This window comes from Aphelocoma coerulescens, chromosome 1A, assembly GCF_041296385.1.
Source record: "Aphelocoma coerulescens isolate FSJ_1873_10779 chromosome 1A, UR_Acoe_1.0, whole genome shotgun sequence".
Classification (NCBI taxonomy): Eukaryota; Metazoa; Chordata; class Aves; order Passeriformes; family Corvidae; genus Aphelocoma; species Aphelocoma coerulescens.
The window spans coordinates 6,926,809-6,945,193 of NC_091014.1; the positions used below are offsets into that span (position 1 = coordinate 6,926,809).

The 18,385-nt window shown below is 41.3% G+C and overlaps 2 protein-coding genes across 6 annotated transcripts in view; one reads left to right on the plus strand and one right to left on the minus strand.

The window, feature by feature from the left end:
• Positions 1 to 1,272: 1,272 nt before the first annotated feature.
• Positions 1,273 to 13,191, minus strand: NUDT5 (nudix hydrolase 5). Of its 5 annotated transcripts, none has more exons than XM_069034866.1 (9): positions 13,047 to 13,191; positions 8,444 to 8,532; positions 6,360 to 6,427; positions 5,541 to 5,593; positions 4,780 to 4,887; positions 4,142 to 4,237; positions 3,048 to 3,149; positions 1,871 to 1,924; positions 1,273 to 1,614 (listed from the first exon to the last, which is right to left on the minus strand). In XM_069034866.1, the coding sequence occupies exons 2-9, from the start codon at positions 8,504 to 8,506 to the stop codon at positions 1,505 to 1,507; spliced, it is 654 nt and encodes a 217-aa protein (XP_068890967.1). In that variant the 5' UTR covers positions 8,507 to 8,532; positions 13,047 to 13,191; the 3' UTR covers positions 1,273 to 1,504. The 5 variants fall into 5 exon arrangements, with proteins under 5 accessions (XP_068890967.1, XP_068890959.1, XP_068890992.1 ...); XM_069034858.1 differs by having other exon boundaries at positions 13,067 to 13,173; XM_069034891.1 differs by lacking the exon at positions 13,047 to 13,191 and adding an exon at positions 12,900 to 12,990.
• Positions 13,192 to 13,241: 50 nt separating this feature from the next.
• Positions 13,242 to 18,385, plus strand: part of CDC123 (cell division cycle 123) — a 30,832-nt gene continuing 25,688 nt past the window's right edge. Inside the window, exons 1-4 of the mRNA XM_069034843.1 lie at positions 13,242 to 13,412; positions 15,222 to 15,293; positions 17,168 to 17,222; positions 17,987 to 18,019. Coding sequence (XP_068890944.1) covers positions 13,339 to 13,412; positions 15,222 to 15,293; positions 17,168 to 17,222; positions 17,987 to 18,019 — 234 coding nt within the window. The 5' untranslated portion in view covers positions 13,242 to 13,338. The remainder of the gene's footprint in view (positions 13,413 to 15,221; positions 15,294 to 17,167; positions 17,223 to 17,986; positions 18,020 to 18,385) is intronic.

Below are 18,385 nucleotides of genomic sequence, written 5' to 3' on the forward strand. Positions count from 1 at the left end.
ATTTTAGCAGTCTCAGTTGAAAAACAAATCTCAAGATGCCTCCCCTTAAAGTCATTGAGCTTTTCTACTCTGCTGTAATCAATTATTTTTTCCCTTTGATTTCACATTTCTTCTGTCTTCTCTGACACTTAACTTGAAAGTAACTTCATGTTGTTTGTGAAGGTAAGAAAATCTTAAGCAGTTTTCTGTTTCAGAAAGTCTCCCTAATTATGCACGCTCATCCTCATCTATTTCAGACGCAAGACTGATTTTGACATGTGTTTATTAAAACTCTTGGATCCTGACCTTTCAGCAGTGGTGGCTGTTTACATAATTAGTAGCAGCCCACTGTGTGCAGATGCACTGAGGGTTGGTTTGGAATAAGATGGACCTAGAAGTGATTTGACCGAGTGAAGGTGCAGCCTGGGTACACAGATGTGTCCTTGGGAGAGGGAAAACTGCAAGGCTGTGCCCTCTTAGGGCACTTAAGTGACCTCCTACCTTCAGCAGGGTCCCCTGGCTGGGCTTACACAGTTCTGGTTTGCACCAGGGGATGGTGTTGTCATAGCCATTATCTTAGGCCAAATAAAACAGTTGTCTCTTTCTGCATAGTTTAGTTAGGGCTGGGAGAAGCAAACAGCATCTGCATGTCTAAATCATAATAGGAAGTTCTTAAAATTGCTGTTTCAAACACTGGAGCCAGAGCATGCACACAGTGTTCTGTGTTGCTGTCCCTGCTCCTGTCACAGAAAATTACTACTTAATAGGATATTCTACGACTCTATGATTTTTGAGTTGGGAGGGACCCACAAGATACTCACTGAGTCCAACTCCTGGCCCTGTGCAGGACACCCCAAGAGTCACACCATTCACCTGAGAGCATTGTCCGAACACATCTTGAACTGTCAGGCTCAGTGCTGTGACCACTGCCCTTGGGCAACTTCCAGTGCCCAAACACCCTCTGGGTGAAGAACCTTTTCCTGATACCCAACTTAAACTGCCCCAACACAACTTCAGGCCATTCCCACAGGTCCTATCACTGGTCACCAGAGAGAAGAGATCAGTGCCAGCCCATCTGCTTCCCCATCATGAGGAAGTTGCAGACCACCATGAGCTCTCCCCTCTCCAGGTGTTTGGAGTTAAGTTGGAGTGCTGTGAGAGAAACCTGTGCTTGTTCTGCCATCTGCGCTCCTTTGGAACCATGGTGGTAACAACACCAACCACAGTTAACTAAGCCTCTTTCTTATATGCTTAATTGTAAGTGCAGAGAAGAGTCTAGTGAGAAACAAGCCATTCTGAAAATTAAACAGTATTTTTATTATGGATATTCTGTCAAGGTTTGATAGAGCAGTTAGAAGAAATGCTTTTTGTCAGTTACATAATTCCAAATAAAAAGATCAGAATCATTCCACAAATGTATTTTGTGCTCTACAAGTAAAGCAAAGGAACTTGATTACAAGAACAGTTGTACTTCTAAATCACCCGACTTGGGGCAGTTTTCAACTGAATTTCTCATTGTCCAGTTCTAGAACTTCATAAAAGGAACTTGGAGCGGTTTTTCTGCTGCACGCTTCAGAGCCAATGCGTAAGTATAAACCCTGGCATCTACTGCCAGATGTTCCTCTGCTACTAGTTCTGAAAATAAAAGAAAGAAATTATGAGATGCTCTTAAAGCCTCACCTTCACAGAAATGGAAGTCCTTGCTATATGTAGCGTTCTAGACACTGCAAACACCTACTGCTATGACTAACTCTCATACCTGGCCAGGTCTCTCAAGGCTTTTTGCTTAATATACAGTATTCCAGGATGTGAAATACCACGAGGAGCCCTGAGAAGGAAAGGGATTCCTGAAGCTCAAGTTAGTGCATTTAATGTGTCAGAAAGCTCTTACCATCAATCCTTTGAAGCAGGTCGTTCTTTGGGAGTGAAACAACTTCCACAAATTCTAGGAGAGAAGAAAAAGATTTACATACCCTTAAATTAGTGAACAGTAGAGAAATTCACCTCTGTGTTCTGTTTCTTGCATTTTAGAAGGGGAAAGAAACTGATTTAATGCTCATCACCATCCAAAACTTGTAAGCCTTATCAAAAAAAGGTCAATTAAATGGGGGAAGGCAGTGACTGAGTTCATTAAAACACATGTTTGGCAGAAAGAAGCTGGGAAAGAGTTGAGAAAAAAGTAGCTGACAGCTACGAAGAATAAGAATCCTAAAAGGAGAAACCTCCCTTTTGAGAATGGAAAATACACTGTTGAAGGAGACTTTTGTTTGGCTTCTCTTGGAATGGACTGGAGATGCGTTTCAAGACCAAACCATCTCAAAGGGTTTGTTCATGATGAATTCATGTTGGCCTACCCCTCCCCTGTCTCTCTGAATTATTTGTCTTTGGGGCTTGACCTATAGCTGTTGGGGGTTCATTAATTTGAATTTCCTATAATACTGGTGCTATAGGTGCAATACTTGGAAAGATAATTGACGCAATCATGCCCCACAGGAATTTGCATCTAGGCCAAAGTCAACCTCAGGCACGTTTGATTAGGGTCAGGAGATTACCCAAACACAAATAAAAACCAGTTTTAACTGACTTTTTCTAAGTAAAACTTGCCATACGAAGATCACACTTGACCTTATTGTCAATGGGAACACAGTCACATTACATACCTCCATCATCTGCAAGTGAAAAAAGAAGTAATAAGGGATTGAAATACACTAGAATTTACAATTAAAAAGCATTTGATGGCTGACTGACTGTGATTGACACTAATTACTTCCAGAGTGAAGCTACAACTGAGAGCACTATCTAGGTTCACAAGTGCTTATGGCCCTCACTGAAATTTGGCACCGAAATGTTTTATTCTGAGTGTGCCACAGCTGACACTTCACATCTGGGCTTCTCCAGTGAATTCAGCAGAGACACACTCTGCTCATCTAGACTGCAGGATATGATTGGAAGGACGTGCAGCATCCAAATCAGCTAGGCCAGAAAAGATGCAGTGGTGGGGTTAATTGTTTTAAACCCATTGTTTTGTTATCTTCTCAAAATTTTCAAATAAATGGTACAAAACTCACCAAGGTTTTGCTTAGGTCTCGTGTTCTCAGCCTCATCTCCATTAATGATGACACTCACTATGTGTGTGGTGCTGTTTGACACACCTGGGTCCAAGCACAGAGCTGCCAACAAGTACATTTGAGAGAGGAGAGGTTCATTTTCAAAGCAGGAGTCAGGTACCTTGACATTTTATCGAAAGCTTTCACAGAAATGTATCTGATACAATAGAAGAATATATATTTGGCAGACATTCATGCTGTAAGAGTAGCAAAAACTTTGTTTTCCCATGTTCTTAGAAGTAATGTGTCTGTAACTCTGAGCTTTTTTACAGATCCCTGGTAAGACTTGTCTTCAGCAGCCAAGTTTACTTTCTATTCCACAGACTCAAGATTTACTGTAAACTATCCCTTACAGACTTCCTCAGTCTGTTGGGGTCTAATTTTGCCATCACCTGTCTCCAGCCTCTCTCAATCCCCAGCCTCTCTCAATCCCCAGCATTCAGTTGTACCCAGTAACTGAGAGACAAGTCTCAACTGCAATGACATTTCCTTGAAATCCTACCTAAGTTGCCTCACCTACCTACTCAAGTTTGATTTATGATCCTCATTTTGCCTTCATTTTATCTTATGTTGGAAGCATGGGATTGGAACAATCATGTTCCAAAGGATCTCTGAATTTACTCCAATTACTCTCTTCGTTCCAGCTGGAGAACCCAAGTACAGTCACCTCCCCACAGCTGACAGGAGGGTGACCTCTGCATCAGGCAGCTATTTTTTTGTAAGTTCACAGATGCTGTTTGCAGAAATCCAGCAATTTAGACCTTTACACTAAAATGCCAAATCACAGCTTGAATAATTGGGTTTTGTGTAAAGGACCTTAACTGATAGCATTTTCCTCCCTACAGACATCAAACTTTTACTTCAGAGAGAAGTTCAGCAACTGACGCACATCAAGGACCGAAGTTTCACTTTTACAGCCATGAGATGCTACCCTGCTAATCTGCATAGGCTTTGCTGCTTGGATTTTCCCTTTGGTTTAGAGCGTTTTAGACATTTAGAGTAGCCATCAAGACAGAATTAGCTTTGGTGGGAAAAAATAAATAAAAGCAAAAGACCTGGAGTACATTCAATGACTTCCCCTTTGTACCCAGTTTCTTCCTTCAGCTCTCGAAGTGCAGCACTTTCTGCTGACTCGTTTTCCTCAATAAGGCCTGGGAGATACACAATACACAAAAACAATTAAAAGCCTCTCACTTAACTGCAGTACCCATCCCAAGATCTAATCAAGCTTTATGGAAGAGGGGAAACATCCTCACTACTCTGTCTTTACAGAGGGATAAATGTTAGGAAGGATTCCAGTCCCTGGATTCATTATGCTGCTCCCCACATCCTTAACTGATTATCTACACAACCATGTTGCCTTCCCCAAAAATGGCATTAATATCCTCATGAGGGAAAGAAGCCAAATGCTTTGACTCTTAGAGAAAGGAGAAGTGGAGGGAATTTTCTCCAATCTGCTAAAACAAGCTTATTTTGGTTTTTTTCCTTATCAAATATTCCTATTTTGGAATAGCACATGGAGCTCAGCATGGTTTTCCAGCTAGAGCTTCATTAAGATCACAGAACCAACTAGGTTGGAGAAGACCTTGGAGATCATCAAGTCTAACCTATAAAATATATAAAGATTGACACTCCAAGCACATTTAAACACACTGAACCATATGTGACTCATCCCAATGTTTCAGCCATGTACCTGCAGGAAATTCCAAGCAGTAGCCATTGATTGGGGGCCTGAACTGTTTCACCAGCACAATGCAGTCGTAGTGCAGGGTTCTCTGTAGCACTGCTATCACTGCTACACCTACAGCAGCAATGGGAGACACAAGGACATGGAATGTGAGTGTAGCAGAAAGTGAGATTTTAGTACGAGATCTGGAAAGGAACCCACACACTGCTACTCTGAGCGATGTTTAGATGCCTGCTCCAGAATCCTGAATGATGAATTTAAGCTCTTTATACCATGCATGGTGAGAGACCTTCAAAGCTCCCCAGCACGTGAGAGGCACACATACCAAGCAAGACTGAGCCTCAGGCAAGGGCTCTCCTGCCTGCAGACACTGTTTGGAAGCTTCTGTAGGGAACTCTCTAGTACACTCCCTCCATGTGTAAATCATGTCCCAAAGAGCCCCTCGACCCCTTGGCCCCTGACAGGAGACCCAATCACCAGTTTGTGAGCTACTCCATGTCAGGGTACCCCTGATATCTTTGGAAGTGCTCCATCATTTTAAAGTGAACACAATGATCTTGGGAAAGCACTCCCACCAGTAAGGTTCTGGTTCTTCAGCACTTAAGCTAGCATTTCACTAGCTCAGGGGTATAGCCAGCTCTGCCAAACTACCTGTTCTACAGCCTCATTCATTCAGGAACAGATCAGCTCTAAATCTGACCTGTCAGCTTATCAGAAGCGCTTTTACAGGGCAAAAATGCAAACAAAAAAAGTCACCAGTGTCTTACCATCAGCTGTAACTCCTTTTTTGTTGCCAGTACGCTTTACAGTTTCCCAAGTTCTGTTTAAACAGAGAAAAGAACAAATGAATACCTAAATCATCTTCTACCCTTGCTACTTTCATTAAAAGCAAAATGTGCCATCACACAGTGAAGTCTTGTAAGAAGCAACCAGCCTTAGGCAGGCCCTGTCATACACTGGCACTATAAAATGTCTATAGCAGAAATAGTTAATTTTAGTTACACAAAAGATCCAATCTTGCTAATTGTAAGAGGATACTTTGCTGATGAACTGGGAGGCACTGGAGAAAACAATCAGTACAGAATCTAACACATTAAGGGGAGGGAACTAAAGCCGTCTACATAAACCTACATAAACACAGCAAAACTAAAGAGTACAAAAGAATTGGACAGAAATGATAACACACAAGAGGACATTAATTTGTCAATAATATGCAAGGTCCAGCACCACCAACAGGGAGAAAGAACCTTTAATGAAGAACCAGAAAAGCCACAGGATGGACTCTGATTGTCACAGAGTAGTTGCACAGCTAGAACTTCCTTCTGTGTAGCATCTTTCCAAAGAACTGGGAATGCAACATAATCCAGGGTCCAACATGCCCAGAAGGATTTAGGAGCCAAATCCAATCCAAATGCTTGCACATCTGCTGGAGTAAATGTCTTTCCCCTGAACAGCAGGAACTCTAAAGGAACCTCACAATGAATAGCTCTCATCTTGTGTGGAGTGATGGGTTTGTAATGCTCATGCTCTCTAGCCTGGGGCCAGTCTGTACAATTGGGAATCTGGAACACCAGAGAGGCAATTACCTGGTTTTCCCAAAGGGATCCGTATAAGTTGTTTCTGCAAGCTTCAACCATTGTCTTTCTACGATTACCTAAAATAAAGAACTCTTTGTTAAATACATTATAAAATTAATCCAAAGATTTGGGAGAAACAACACAACTATTTTTAGATCCTTTTGAAGACAAAATTTCAGCATCACAACACATCCAAGAGTGTGCAACAGCATTCCTGTTGCTAATATAGAAAAAAACATTTACTCTAAATTCTTGAATATGAATAAAAAAATAACCCCAAGACAGTAACTTTTCTTAACATGAGTTTAATAACCAAGTTTTGATGAATTCAGTGGGATTTTATGTACTGGAACGTCTTCATTTGCTAAGTAGGATTTTGCAAGGGTAATATATCAGCTCCCTAAGGGTCTCTGGGCTGCACAGACTTTAACTGCACTGGTGCTCACGAGTGCCCCATCAGCAGAGAGCACAGCCCAAAGGCTGAGCATGCAAGACTGAAAACCAAACTACCCTGAAACTTTTCTTGCCCTGCCCTCAGACTGTGGCCTCGTGTAACTGCTGCTTTCTGCAGCTGTGAGAGTGATACATACCTGCCCCTTCAGGATTCTGAGAGTTGCTGAGAGAGCACTTGGCATTAACACTATGGCCAAATCTCTTTTCTGAGCTACGTGAGTTTATATTCCCTATGATGTTTCCTCATCTTTTATGTAATTAATTTAAAAGAGAAAAAATCCTAGATATTAGCCCTGCAGTTTGCTTCTTTTATTGTAACTTGTTTTAAAATTAGTTATTTTTATTATTACTTTGATGGGTAAAGAACATCTGCTTACAACAGTCTGAATGTGCCTTCTCAGAAAAGGGAAGAATCAAGTAAGATCAGCTCCCACTTTCATGGAAAGTATTCCAGCATCAGACCACACAGTTACTGCAGTTACAGAACCACTTCGGATATAAGAGCCACTGGCAGAGAGAGGGTAAACACTTCTCTGTATTAAGCCCACAAAATGATTGAAAAAAATAAATAGCTTAAAATACGTAAGATCTAATTATAAACTTCCAGTGATACCAAAGAGTACATTGTTTTAAAAGAGGATAACTAAGGAACATTACAAAAAACCCCCAACCAACAACAAACCAAACAAACAAACCCATAAAAAACTCAAACAAAACCAAGCAAGAAAGAGGATAAAATGAAAATGCTGACTGCAACAAATAGTGCTCTTAATAGAAAACCCAAAAAAATTACAAAAGTTATTAAATCCTTCATGCTTGTGAAATATTCATATTTTTAAAATGCCCACAAGAAAAGATATAATCCAAACAAATCTCTTCTTTCCTTGTAACTTGAAACTGGAAGAAATTACAAGACTGTGTTCACTCCATGAAGAACAAATAAAAAAAAAAAACACATTTGTGTTATAACAAGAGCGGGACACTGCCAAACCTGCCTCAACACCAAAGATTAACTACTAAGAATTCACTTAAAAGGGAACAGAAACAAATATAGGCAGTGTAGGGTGAAAGTGTTTTTTAATAAGAATGAGGTACCTCCAGAATCCTTCCTTCAGACTGATATTATTCTTACTGCTTCCTTACTGATGTCTTTGAAACGGCGATTATCTAAATACAAATCCTTCCAGGAAACATAAAAGGTGGTACAATCCTAAATGTTAAAGCAACCCTTGGTGGTTTACCATCTTAAAGAAACAGAAAGCTGTTTGAAATAGAAAACTGTTGCTGAGTTTCATAACCCACCAATTTGTAAAGTCTCTCAGAGACACCAGCATTATTTCTGAACATTGAAAAACCTCCTGAACAGACAATAAACAGATGCAAAATCCGAAAAAAGAGAAGCAGCTTAAAATAATGCAACACTGTAGATTTCTCTCTCCTCATTGACAACCTGTATAGTTATTTCAATAAAGAGGAATGTCACATCTTTTAAACTCTCTGACAATCAAGAAGAAGTGCTCTGTCTGTTGAGTAGGTTTTTACGAACATACAGCCTCTACAGCATTTTGTACTCTGCACCCACAAACTGACAAAAAATTGTTACTTAACAACAAAACGTGTCAAACCCAAGCATGCTGTACCTCTTCCTTAAGGACGAATTGTTTAGCTGTTTTTGCAACTTCTGTGGATGTCTCAGCTGCCATTTTCAGGAATGTCAGGCTTTCCCCTCCTGTGCAAAGTCCAGATATATATGAAACACAATCAATATTTGCTTTCAGTGTAAAGTTAAAAGGTTCATTTCTGCACTGTAAATTAACAAATATAGCTTGTTGGAGAAAGTCAGGGACTTGTGATGGCAAGTTCAATTCATGTTTTCAGCTCCACCCAATGATTTCAGAGTCAAATAATTCAAAGGAGAAATATAAATTTGGGTCAAATCCCTGACTTGCATGGTTTTAATAGTCCTATCAGCTATCGAGTAGCTGTGCTGGCTGAAGACACTTTTCTTAACAGAAAATTCAAGTATCAAACCCACATACAGACAATTCATCCATTTCAGTCAAATTGTTTAATTCTGATCTGGGTGAAATGCTCTGTCAACAGTATCTGGACAACAGGACTATGCACCCCACTGTGAAAGTGGGGAAAAAAACCTTATACCAAGAGAGCTTCAGTGGTAAAAACTATCTGCTATTAAGAATCACAACTAGAACCTACCTCCACCTTACATCACAAATAAACACGTAAATGACTCAGTCCCTCCACTAAAAAACAAGGTCAAAAAACTACACGTGTGTTCCAGGTCTATGCAGCACATGGGGCTGGTGTGACCACAGCATGTCAGCCTCTTACTGGGAATGATGCACCCAATACCATGCAAAAGGCAGCACTTTCAGTAAAATATGCCCAAAGCAAGGCTCTGCACCTGCAGCCCAGTGCCTCAGCCTGCATCTCCAGGAAAGTGAGATTATCCACTCCCTCCATCCAGTTCCAGCCTAAAGGCACAGCAGGCAGCAGAAAAAAAAATGTATTAGAGACTGACCCTGTGTCACAGTGGAACTACAGGGCACTTTCAGCACAGAAACCTATACCAGGGAAATCATCTCTGATATTAACTTAATCCTGAAATCCTGAAAATCACCATGAATCATAAGCAAAAGCCAGTGAAAAGAAACAAACCAGTTTGAACACCAGGAGAGATGAGATAATATTAAAGATCTCGATCATCCATAGCATTGATGGTCATAAACTTTCCATAAAATCAAAAGGAATCTTTCCATGACCTCAACTATGGATTAATAAGGCTCTGTGTGGTCTCTAGCAATGAACAGTACCAAAGTGTGTGAAAACATTCTCTGTCAAGCCCAATTTTAGCACTTTCATTTTTTACTTCATCTTTATCCTTTTACAGTAGCATCTGCTGCACATTTGTGAAACACGAAAGAGCAACAATCAGCTTTCTTACATACTGGATTGACATTTATTTCCATCAAGTAGTTAAAAGGAACAGGTAGGATGATATATTTCTGTTTATTAGCAGGAGTAAAACTAAAGTACATGAAACCATTTCCTCGGTCTGTACACAGGGCAGGCTCTTTCTTAAGTCTTAAGTAAGTGTTTTTGGATGAAGAAGATCATAGAGGTCAAATGTGCAGATCAGTTTTATGTAACATAAGTCTTGAAAAGAAACCCTGACCTGTGAATCCACAGTCTGTTCCTTCAAAAATATGTTCTATAATATTCTCTTAAAGCAATGAAGCTCCTTTTCAAAACTACATAGGTTTATTATCTACCTTACTGCTATTTGTGCGAAAAACTGCTCAGGAACCTCACTTGCTTATGTTCCAGTTTCTATCCCACTTCAGTTCAGTCAGCTGTTCCAATGTTTGGAACTCCCTTCTCTTAGGATTGAAGGGTTTTATCTGGACAATGGCCATGGTCTCATGCTGTGACTCTCAAATACAAGATCAAGCTTTCCACCAAACATGCAAAAGAAGCACAGCCCAGGAGAAACAGTCACAGGAGGCTCTGTGTGATGTCTTTAAAAACATTAAAACCTTACATACCCAGCTACAACAAATTCACCTCCTACATTAGGAAAGAATTATAGCCTTTTGCATCTTCAATATAAATATATCAAAGGAGTAGAGAGTAAACCACAGCCTTGTTGAAGTTTTTTTGGATTGGGCTAAATCTTCTTTTACTCTGCCCTCACAGGAAATCCTGTTCCATTGATCACACTAATCCTTCTGCACAACTATCAGTGTATCTTTCTCAAATGTGGATTACCACAGTTGTACCATGAAAAAAACATACTAGAACCGCATCTCATGGCAGAAGCTATTTTCACCACAGTTTGCTCTCTTCTGAGAGATTAAGGGGTAACTTACTACTTAAAATAACGAAAAAAATATACAGTTTCAGTGGCTTGAATTATCTCTAAAACCTAAAATGGGAGAACACCTCAAAAAGAGGGGAACACTGATCTAGCCCGGCTTCTGTAGTTTGGATCTCCTCCACAAGTGGGTGCAGTAACTCTACGTATAGTGACATTTTTTAACGTTCCACCAAAACAGCATTTTTGCCCAGATTCAGCTGGCTGTATAGAAGTGAGAATTTCTGCTGCTAGAAAGCTGAAATACCATTTGGTTAAATGAAGACTGCAATTCTGGCATCCCACGTTAGTCATGCTGTCAAGGATGGCAACATCTTTTGTTCATAAACAAAATTAGCTGCAACTGAAAATTAAATTTAACACTGAAATGTTAGGTTTCTAAAGGCCTATTTAGCTTTCAGAACATGCCTTGTCTTCCAGCCCTCTAATAGGAAGGTTCTTCTATCTCATAAAATTCCCTCTGCATATAAATATGAGTTCATTTGAGTTAAAAATTCAATGCAGCTGATACAGCAGCCTGGGAACCTGGCTACCTGACTTAGAATTACATGAGCTCTTAAGAACAGACATTTTTAATAGTTATAAATACAATCTTAAGAATATGTCGAAGTGCCCACATTTATCAGCTGCCTTAACACAAATCAACAGCACTCAAACTATCAATTATGGGGAAAAATAAATGTTTTCTACTTTGAGAGTTTTTGTGCCCAGTATTACAGGGTGCTGCTGGCAAATGATGCTACTTCTTCCATTTATTTCATACTGGGGTCAAATTCTGTCCTGAAAAAGCCATGCCATTTATGAAACATGTAACTTTATTCCCATTGGTTATTCCTTTATTGAGTGGCTTCCTTTCAAAGCAGCACCCAGCCATTCTACAGTTTCCAAATTATCCTTCACAGGAGTTAAAATTTTAAGCCAACCGAGGTCTGTGAATCAGCTTAAGAGAGAAGCCAAGATATCAGAACTATACTTTAATATTAATACTTAGATAAATCGATTAGCTTTTCTAAATCACTTTTCAGAAGAAATTCTCTGATCCAAACACACATTCCAGCTGACAGCAAACAGATTCAATGGAAGCTCAGCAACAGGGTCTGATGGCAAGCCCAAGGTCAAACAAAATACAGGTTTTCTCGTAAAGAATGTGCAATAGGGACACTAGGAACATTTTAAGCACGATTTAACCAACAGCACTCTGAGAAAGGTACACTGAAGATAAACATCATTAAAAACTCCTAAGGCACTTTAAACTTGTTACTTGCACTTTAGTACTATGATTCTAGAAACAATATCAACTACTTTGCAATTAAATTGATGGGAGGGAGAAAAGTAAGAGGAAAACGTTTCATTTTTATCATGGTATTTAGAAGCATGGATGACGCACCCAGTGCCAAATAAAACATGAACAAATAACTGCAGAGCAAACAACAACAAGGATTATCTCGCATAACCAGAAGAGGGTTAGAGGCAGCTCCATGTTGTTATCAAACTTCCCAACAGCTGAGGTTACACAAGGCTGGAGGAGACATCCCCAAACTGCAGATATGAGAGTACACAAGGAAACATCGTATGCAAACAACACCACGCAAGGGACACGCAGCCACAGACACAACAGCTGAACCACGGGGCTTAAAAAACCCCTCACGCTACTCTGTTAATGCTTGACTTGGGACTAAACAAAATGAAAAAGTGGTTGATGAAAAACTTAAGCTGACAATGTGCCCTCACAGCCCAGAAAGCCAAGGGGTCCTGGGCTGCATCCAAAGACTGTGCCCCCTCTCCCCTGCCCTTGTCAGAGCCCACCTGGAGCACTCTGCGCGGTTCCGTGTCCCAACATAACAAGGACACGGAACTGCTGGAGCAAGTCCAGAGGAGGCCACCAAGTTGAAAAGGGGACTGGAGCACCTCCCCTACAAAGACAGGCTGAGAAAATTGGAGAAGGGTGCATGGACACCTCCGAGCACCTTCCAGTAAGTGAAGGGGCTACAGGGAAGCTGGAGAGGGACTGTTCATCAGAACTGTAGCGATAGAACAAAGAGTAATGGGTCAAACTGAAAAGAGGAGAAATTTAGGTTAGATATTAGGAAGAAATTCTTTACTGTGAAGGTGGTGAGAGACTAGAACAGGTTGCCCAGGGAGCTGTGGATGCCCCAACCCTGGCAGCGTTCAAAGCCAGGCTGGATAAAGCCGTGAGCGACCTGGTCTCGTGGGAGGGGCCCCCGCCCATAGCAGGGGGTGATTGAAACTGGATGATCTTTAAGGACCCTTCCAACCCCTTAACATTCAATGAGTCTATGAAACAGCCCCATGCAGGAAACACGCAGGCACGGGGAGAACAGCAGAACCTGAAAGGATAACACGTTACTCAGTTATTCCTTGGCTCGGGGCGGGGCGAGGCGGGGTAGGGCAGAGCAGAGCAGAGCAGAGCGAAGGCAGCGCTGCCGGAGGCTCCGGGACGCTGCCGCCGAGCGGGTCCGGCACCCGGCAGCGCTGAGGCGGCGGGGGCGGAGCGGGCCGGGGCGGGGCCCAGCCCTGTGCGCCGGCGATGGCGCCGGGCGGCGCCCGGAGCTGCGCGGGAGGTTCCGGGCGGAGCGGGAGCTTCCGGGAGCGGCCGGGTTGAGCAGGAGGAAGAGGAGGATGAAGAAAGAGCAGGTGGCGCACTGCCAGTTCTCCGTGTGGTACCCGCTCTTCAAGGCCGTCACCATCCGCAGGTGAGGGCGGCGAGGTGCGCCGGGGGCTGTGAGAGGTGGTGCGGGGTGCGGTGTGGGGTGAGGGTGGGGAGGAGTGTGGGGCCGGGTGGGAGGAGTGTGGGGCGCGGGAGGTGGTCCTGCCCCTCCACTCCGCCCTGGTGAGGCTCATCTGGAGTGCTGCGTCCAGCTCTCAGAGCGGGAGGGACATGGAGCTCCTGGAGCAGGTCCGGTGCAGGGCTACGGGGATGATTAAGGGACTGCAAAAGCTCAGGGAACTGGGCCTGTTCAGCCTCGGGAATGGAGGAAGGCAGAGGTCCCTTCCTCTAGACCAGGTTGCTCCAAGCCCTGTCCAACCTGGCCTTGAACGCTTCCAGGGATGGGGCAGCCACAGCTTCTCTGGGCAACCTGTGCCAGGGCCTCACCACCCTCACAGGAAAGAATTTCTTCCTAATATCTATCTAAACCGACTCTCTCTCAATTTGAACCCATTCCCCTGTATGCTGTCACTACAAGCTCTTGTAAGTAGTCTTGCTCCATCTTTCCTTTAAATTCCCTTCAGGTACTGGAAGGAAAAAGAGATGACTTGAGAGGGAAGTTCATTAATGCATATAAATATCTAAAGAGGGAGTGCCAAAGGGTGGGCTAGGCTCTGCTTGGTGGCACCCAGCAATAGAAGGCACGGGGAAGAAACTGATGCACAAGAAGTTCCACCTGAACATGAAGAAGAACTTCGGTTCTGTGCAGTGACCAAGCACTGAAACTGATTGTCCAGAGAGGGTGTGAAGTCTCCATCACTGGAGATATTCCAGAACTGTCTGGACACAGCCCTGTGCCATGTGCTCTGGGATGGCCCTGCGTGAGCAGGGAGGTTGGATCAGATGAGCCACTCTGGGATTCTATGGGGCTGGGCTGGGTTGGGTTGGAAATTCGCTTGTGGTGGGGCAGGGTTGGGTGAGATAGAGGTGAACTGTGTGGGGCAGAGCTGCGGTGGAGGTGGTGAAGGATTGAGTGAGCCATCAGCTGCAGTCCCACGAGCTGGGGTCTTGCCTCTGCACTCTGAGGGGGTGTTTTGGGAAGCCCTGGGGCAGGCCAGGTACCTGTTGCTCCCTGCTCTCCTGGTGTGACTCCATGGTCAGCATTAGAAGATATCCACACTGCTGTTCCTACTTGCTTACTTAAAAAACCTGACTGAATAGATCCAAACCAAGTGGGTGACTTGGTGTTTCTGTGTATTTCTGGAAGGCATAGAAAATCCTTCAGGTTCTAAGGTGCTGCTACAGGTCACGAGATAGTTACAAGAACTACCAGTAACTCAGGAAAGTCAAGACAGTTGCCCTGTTGGATCAAAAAGTGCTGACATCATGCTTTTAGTAATCAAAGCATTTGATCTTTCATGGTTTTTAGTGTTTAACACAGGCTTATTTTTGGTACATTTAGTGATAGTCCTGCATTTTTGGAACATTAAGATGGTATAGGCAAATTTTGGTTTGGATTTCAGAAGGGAAACCTTTAGTTTGAGCAACTTGTTGTCTCCTTCTCACAGGCTGCCCACAATTTACTTGGAATTTCTTAGAGCTTTGAAGGAGTGGGGTATTTTTGTGTATTTAGTCTAAAATTTTTGTCCTATACTACCCTGGAGGGAAAATGGGCATTGCTTTTTGGGTGTGGCATAAGATGGGAGAAACACTATGGAAGAACAGTTCTCTTAGAGGATAAAACATAGTGCTATTGAAGTATGTGCTATTAAAAACCCAAATGATTTTATTCAACTAGGTTTTTATTATAACAAGTATTAATAAGGTATTAAAGAGATTTTCATATTTCTTCCAGTGTCATACTTCCCCTGCCAGAGAATGTGAAAGAATATTTGCTGGATGATGGAACACTCGTGGTTTCTGGAAGGTAAAGCGTGTTTTGTCCCCAGCTTCCAAGTATTAATGATGTTTTTATTCACAGCACCATTTTGTATATATATATATTGTATTGTGCATAATGAGTTTTTGAGTTTGACCAGTGTGACTGCAGTAAACCTCATACTGTGTAAGCATGTGAATGGGCTGACTGTTGTTAGTACAGCTTGATTTGCTGCTGCCTGAAGGATCCTAAAATCCATGAACTACAATTCATGCTCGACCATTTCATTTTTTCTGTGCTTTTCCCTGTGGAGTGTACCAAGCTCTGGAATGCTCAGCTGCTGGTTTGTGTTTGTGTTAGGTCCATTTCACAGGCTTGACCTGTCCCATGCCAGTCCAGGGGTGAAGTGACATTACCTGAGTTTAATTCTCAATAAAATAACCTATATACAAACTCAATAATTAGGAACATTTTATATAATCATTTGCATACGTGTAATCCATGCATATGACAAAGCTGAATGTTCCATATGTACACCCATGCCAGGATTTTGGATGGAGAAGAATGAGATGGATAGATAGAAGGAGCAGTTGGTAAGAACCCAGGCCTTACTCTTTGTGTTCTGCTTGGGATCTCACTATGTGGTCTCCTTGTGAAATGGTTGCTGCATGCATCTTGTTAATGATGAAACTCAGAAATCAGTGATTCCATGATTCCCTAACTGGTAGTTTGCCCCTTGCAGAGCAACCAGTGAGGCTGTGAGTGAAAGGGAGCTTTGTCTGATTTATAAGATATCAATTTATGTAAAAATTGAAGCTGTTTAAATGCCTTGTAAAGATGAAAGGATTCATTTTTTAAATTTAATTTTTAATTTCTATTCTTTTCTTTCTAATTTCTTTCTAATTTCTTTTTCTTATTAAAGGGTATCCAGAAAATTAGAATTGTTTTTTAAACCATTTTGGATCAAAAGTAGTATTGTCACCTGCTTCTGCAGAATTGTGCAATTTATTTAGCAGCAGCTGTTTATTTTAATAAGCCTTCAGAAAAGCTGAATTTGAGAGTTTGACTTAACAGCTGTGTTCTACAATTTTGCTGTCTTCAATGGAGTAATGGACAGCTGTATGATTGACTTAAATTACATTTTTAAGATGTTTGCAGTTAAAATCCTTTTTAGAAACCATTTTTTTCTATGAGTTGAACTTTCTTAGCTAGAAGTGAATGTGATCTCCTTGAAGTCAAGGGCAAGATTGCTTCTAACCTTCAGTGTGCCTCTATCTGACCTCTAGATCTCAAAAACTGGATTGATGGTTTAATTGCTATGGAAGTGCATTGAGGGACTGCAGAGACTCAGCTTGTCTAAGAATTGACTTTTGGCAGGGATGTACATTTGACCTTGCCCTGTTTGCTATGCTGTCCACTTTCCATAGGTTCTTCTTCTGTCTGTATGCTGAGTCTGAGGACATTTTCTTTTCAGAGACAGAAATTCACAGGTCAACATTTGAAACTCAAGGTTTATGAATTTTTCTTGGAAAGGGAGTATGGAGGCAAAGCATAATCTAAATTGAACTTGTTGAAAAAAAAAAAGTTCAATTTGTGTTTATGTTAGAGTACAGTAAAGTTGGAAAAGAATCATTAACAGGGTGTTGAAAAGCTTCAATTGCAGTGTTTTAGATCAAAAACTGATCTGCTGATTTGAAAGAAGCAAAGTGTTCAGGGTAGGACCTAGTCCAAATGCCAGGGTGTTTGGTCTTCAGTTTTCAGTACTAGCTTGCTGATTTTTCTCTGCCTGGGATTTGAAGTTTAATCTTCTTATGGAAACATTTTGAGATCAACAGCTGGAAATGCTGTGGAAATATAATGGATATGGTCATGTCAAACTCCAGTGCTTAATGATTTTTTTTCCTGTTAATTTTTTGTTTCAGAGAAGATCCTCCAAGTCACGCTCAGGAGAGGAGTGATGATACAGAGGAGATACAGGTCAGTGTAAAATGCAAATTAATGTCAAGTCTTTTAAGAAAAATATGAATGTATAACCTTTTCTGCATTATTTATAGGTGTGAAGATTCCTTCACAGAAATCATTATCATATGGTAGTTGCAATGAAAAACGTAGAAACATGATTATTTATGCTGTGACATCAGGGAAAGTTTAAAATGTTTCTGTGATCTTTCACGGAAGACTTTTTAATTTTTATTTCTTGATAATTGCATTTGTAATAATGAGTAGGGAATGTTGAAATTGAAAATTAGGAGTACATTTGGAATAGTTACTTCAAGAAACAGTGGAAGTTTTTGAGGGCATAATGACTCAGAAGGCCATTCTAGAAGAAAACCACTGAAAAGTGTTGTAAGTACAACGTGACAGAAGGTACAACAAGGAGATGAAAAAGAAATAGAAGTGAAACTAATGGATCATGGGTCTAATGATGGAAGTGCTACAGCTGGAGACAGGCTCTAGATAGGGAAGACTGAGTTCTGAAATGTCTATCTTCCTGATATAAATTACAATTGAAATGTACAGGTATCTTTTTATCAGTACTTTAGAGTAGAACTGCTGAATATACAGTATTTTCCCTGTCTTACTTTACAGCCAAAATAATTGCAGGATGGTGATGTTGTACTGTCTGGGGCAATGATTTGATCAACATATTGTAGGAGGTTGTATGAATTCTGATGTTCTCATAAATTATAAAGGATGTCTCAGGAAACTGGTAATCTTTGATTTGTTCTTATTTTTAACAGTGGTCAGATGATGAAAACACTGCAACGCTTAAGGTAAGGTCCTGTAAAAGCCTGATGTGGGTTCATCAGCAGTTTCCTTTCTTCAGCCTTGTGATACAAACTTATTGCTGGTTAGAGATACCTCTTGCTGTATTTAACATTTTTCAGACCATTTTAGATGGATGGCAGTGTAGATGTCTGTTACTTCAAAAAAGTTTTGCTGGCTTAATTTTATTTAACTAAAAATAAAACACTTTTCTTCATCCCCAACAATCATACACACTTGTTAGACTGTAGGAAATGAACTGAAGTACAGCTCTAAATATAGCTGTCTTTCATTTTCACCACTTCGAGTATCTCCAAATTATTTAATCAGACTGGATGCAGAAGAAACTAAGCCCCTGCAGCTCAATCTTCACA

Coding starts and splice junctions, on each gene's coding strand:
- NUDT5 (XM_069034866.1), bottom strand. CDS start 8,506: ATGGCAGCTGAGACATCCACAGAAGTTGCAAAAACAGCTAAACAATTC. Junction 4,238..4,779: donor CTGCTTGGAATTTCCTGCAG/GTACATGGCTGA, acceptor TGTATCTCCCAG/GCCTTATTGAGGAAAACGAG. Junction 3,150..4,141: donor AGTCATTGAATGTACTCCAG/GTCTTTTGCTTT, acceptor ACTTGTTGGCAG/CTCTGTGCTTGGACCCAGGT.